Source organism: Crocodylus porosus, unplaced genomic scaffold, assembly GCF_001723895.1.
Source record: "Crocodylus porosus isolate Cpor-Errol unplaced genomic scaffold, CroPor_comp1, whole genome shotgun sequence".
Classification (NCBI taxonomy): domain Eukaryota; kingdom Metazoa; phylum Chordata; order Crocodylia; family Crocodylidae; genus Crocodylus; species Crocodylus porosus.
The window spans coordinates 44,863,973-44,867,791 of NW_017728949.1; the positions used below are offsets into that span (position 1 = coordinate 44,863,973).

General features: G+C 40.8%; 1 protein-coding gene across 2 annotated transcripts in view; it reads left to right on the top strand.

Annotated features, from left to right (window-relative positions):
* The window catches only part of LRP2 (LDL receptor related protein 2), a 179,069-nt gene that overhangs the window by 131,559 nt on the left and 43,691 nt on the right, over positions 1 to 3,819 (top strand). For both annotated transcript variants that reach the window (XM_019553734.1, XM_019553736.1), the window contains exons 54-55: positions 382 to 578; positions 1,898 to 2,143. In XM_019553734.1, coding sequence (XP_019409279.1) covers positions 382 to 578; positions 1,898 to 2,143 — 443 coding nt within the window. The remainder of the gene's footprint in view (positions 1 to 381; positions 579 to 1,897; positions 2,144 to 3,819) is intronic.

The window sequence follows — 3,819 nt, forward strand, 5'->3', positions numbered from 1 at the left end:
GGGTCTTTAAGAGGAGGTTAGATGAACACCTTGCTGAGGTCGTTTGACCCCAGTACTCTTTCCTGCCATGGCAGGGAGTCGGACTAGATGATCTACTCAAGTCCCTTCCGACCCTAGAAACTATGAAACTGGCATTAATTTGCCATGAATCATTTGTAATGGTTCTCACTAGGAACATCTGTTTTGTGATATAAGCTTTATGTGGTAACACAACCACATGACAAAGCCACATCTTGGGTCATATTTTCTTGTATGGCAGATAAGAGGATCACAAAATAACTCAAAATAAGTGGTACAAGATTTGTTTGTTGCTGACTCAGATCATTTAATAGGTTGGTAAAGTCATTGCCTTGGCAAAAAATATATTATTTTTTCTTATAGGTGTATTCCTATCTGGTGGAAATGTGATGGACAGAGAGATTGCCGGGATGATTCTGATGAACCCCCTACTTGTCCACATCGATATTGTCATGTTGGTCAGTTCCAGTGTAATGATGGGAACTGCACTAGTCCCCATTTTATATGTAATACTCTACCAGATTGTCCTGACAGATCAGATGAGGATCATGTACTTTGTGGTATGTCGTACATAATCATTTTAAGCACACGTGTAGTAGTTGGTACGCTGTGTTAAAACTAACCAGTTAACTATCACAAGCAGCCCTGTGAAGTAGGGAAGATACTTTATTCCTGCCTTACAGATGGGAAATTGAAGTACTAAGAAAAGAAACCTGATTTTCCATTACTTCACTCCTAAGATAGTTATTTAACCAAGTGAAATACTGGGCTGGAGCATAGAATACTATCAAATCAAGACAATAGTACTTAAACCCACTTTGATTCACTTGATTCATACCCACTTTGGTTCACTTTGCACTTGTGTATATTACAATATAAGGTGCAAGAAAGTAGATATAAGATTTGCTCAAAACATCACCGTGAGTTAAAGTAAGATGGATGATCACAACTCAAGGCTTTCTATTTTCCAGCTCAGTTCTGTACAGCATGTTTACTTCTCTCCCTGATCTGCAGCTTTAACTAATTAAAAGAATTATTTAATGTGGAAAAAGTGTAGAAAAAGCAGGGCCTGCAAACAGTTTTAAAAATTGTAGTCCTCTGTTTATAAATGTGGGACAATATACAGTGTGTTTTTTCAAATCCATCTTCTTTCCTGTATGTGGCACAACCTTTCTGTAAATGACATGGCTTCAGAAGGTATAGTCTTATTTATGCTAAGGAAGAAAGGAAGGCAGGATTGTCATATAAGTGATATTTTCAATTAGTTCTGTTTCCATAGTATTTTCTCTAATGTCATATAATTAAATGAAACCTCAATTTTACATGAGGTTCAAATATTCAAGCTCTTAAGCAAGGCACAAGGGACTGTTAAATAATTAGAAATTTGGGGGGAGAGGTAGAAGCTGTGGAGCTAAAGATGATGGTGCTCAACACACCAGTAATATCTGCCAAATTGTTAGAACTCAGTGACTTCTTCTCAGGCCTCACATATACTCTGAATTTATATGGTGAATCAAAGACATGTAATTCACTTCCCCTGAATCAGAATGCATTCTCTTGCCCCAATTGAGGGTGAATGCTGAGCTTTTATTTTCCTCTGCATAAGGAAATATCAGCTCCGTACGTTTCTCTGCACCCAAAGACACTCTTCTGTATTGTAAAGCCCTAGAGACCTGAATAAAAGCAGTCTGTGGAACATATATGATGAAGTACTAGAAATTGGTATCTTAACTGGACACCTAAAGTTCAAGATCATATTTGAAACAGATGCCCTTAATATTCCATACTGACATAATACATATTTGACTAAAATAACACTGAAAGTCTGGATCATTCCTATAAGCTTCAGCAGCCCAGTGACAAGTCTGTATTCTTTCAGCCAATCACAAGTGTGAGACCCATCAGTGGCAGTGTGCTAACAAACGGTGTATCCCAGAAGCCTGGCAGTGTGATAAAGAGGATGACTGTGGGGATAATTCAGATGAAGATAGTGCTCACTGTGCCAGCAGGACCTGCCCACCAGGTCAATTTAAATGTGACAATGGTCGTTGTATCCCTCAGTCCTGGAAGTGCGATGTGGATGACGATTGTGGAGACAACTCTGACGAACCATACAATGAATGCAGTAAGCACAAAATAAATTACAGTGGTTTATATGAAAGCACATTCTAAGAAGTATGAAATGTATTGCATAATTTTCTAAGCGAAATGTTGCCATGTTTTGATATGCAAAATGTTGTCATGGATGTGACACCTCTAATAAAGCACAAAATAGAGACAAGAACATAAAAAACCTCATATGCAGCAGTCTGGAAACATTATAATATTATTATGATTATTTTAAAACTTGACAAAAATGGACTTATGCCTATGCATACAGATGTTTTGCTTTGTTACATTTATCTTGGCTAGTTTGGGCATTCACAGTTGTGGCTCCAAGCATGGGTACAGGTGTGGCTCTAACCCCACTCCAGGCCAGGGAACAGAACGCATACTGGCTCTAACCCCTGTCCAGCTATGCAGCAGGGGCTGTAGCGGTGGCAGCTCCAGCCTAATTTCTAGCTCTGGCTCTAAACATGTCCTGAGGACATGGCCCAGGGCTGGAGCTGCCAGGTCTACAACTGCTGCTGCCTGGCCAGGTGGGAGCCTGACCTAGAGCTAGGCCCAGAGACATGACTCAAGGTAAGTGGTGGTGGATGGGGAAGTGCGGGGGAGAGAGGGTGAGGTGAGTCAATTGGCAGGAGGGGTCAGGCACAGGAATGGGGCAGGCAGCAGGGGAGGCAACCAGTGGGGGCAGGGATCAGGCAGCAGGGGGCATGTCCACTGAAGTGGGGGACAGGTGTTGGGGCACACAGGCATAAGGGGGGGTTGCACATAGCAGGGAGGGTCAAGTGAAGGGGGACAGATAGCAAGGGGTTGGGATCAGATTGCTTGACTTGCCTGCCACCTGCCCCCTCCCCCCCCCCGCTGCCTGCCCCCTGCTGCTGTTTTCACCTCCTACTACTGCTTTCCATATTGCAATGGTGGGGGGATGAATTTAAAGCAATCCCCCGATAATTAAATTCTATACATGGAAAATTATAACATATTTCTACATTTCTCATCTATAGAACGTAATTATTGGGGAATATCATCTTAAATTTGAAGTCTTTTGGATTTAGGTAAATACAGTAATCTGTGCTGTAACACACTGTCTTCATAAGGGTTCCATGAGTTACCAAGAGTAAATCCTAGAAGGCAAAGCTAATGGAGGGTTTTGAACCAGGCTTGAGTTTGTAAACAATCCAAGGAAGAAGGTTCATAAAAAATGACAAATAGACAAATTTGACTATTTATTTTGCTAGAATGATAAAGTTAGCAGAAGTAGAAGTGACAGTTCACATATATTTGGATTTTAATGAATCATTTAATACAGTAATTCATAAAATCTTTCAAAATTAAATCCTGATGACTTGGGTATGAATATTGCCATATGGGTCAAAAAACTGTCTGAAAGATTACAAATAAAAGGGCAATGAGCAGAAAAGTATCCAGTTAGTGGGATACTACAGAGAACTCTGGAAGAGCTGGTCTTGATTAATTTACATTAAATCATAATATTAATGATCTGGGAGAAGAACTAAGCAACATGCCATCATGGGAGGCAGTGGGAGGAGTTATTAGAATCTGGAATGAAAGGAAACTAATAGTAAATTCACCATCCAGCGCAAGGTGGCAAAGGCCTGCAGTAAGGCAGCAGCCCTAGATTTCAGGAGGGCAAACTTCAACGAGCTAAGGAGGATAGTTGGGGAAGCGCTGAGG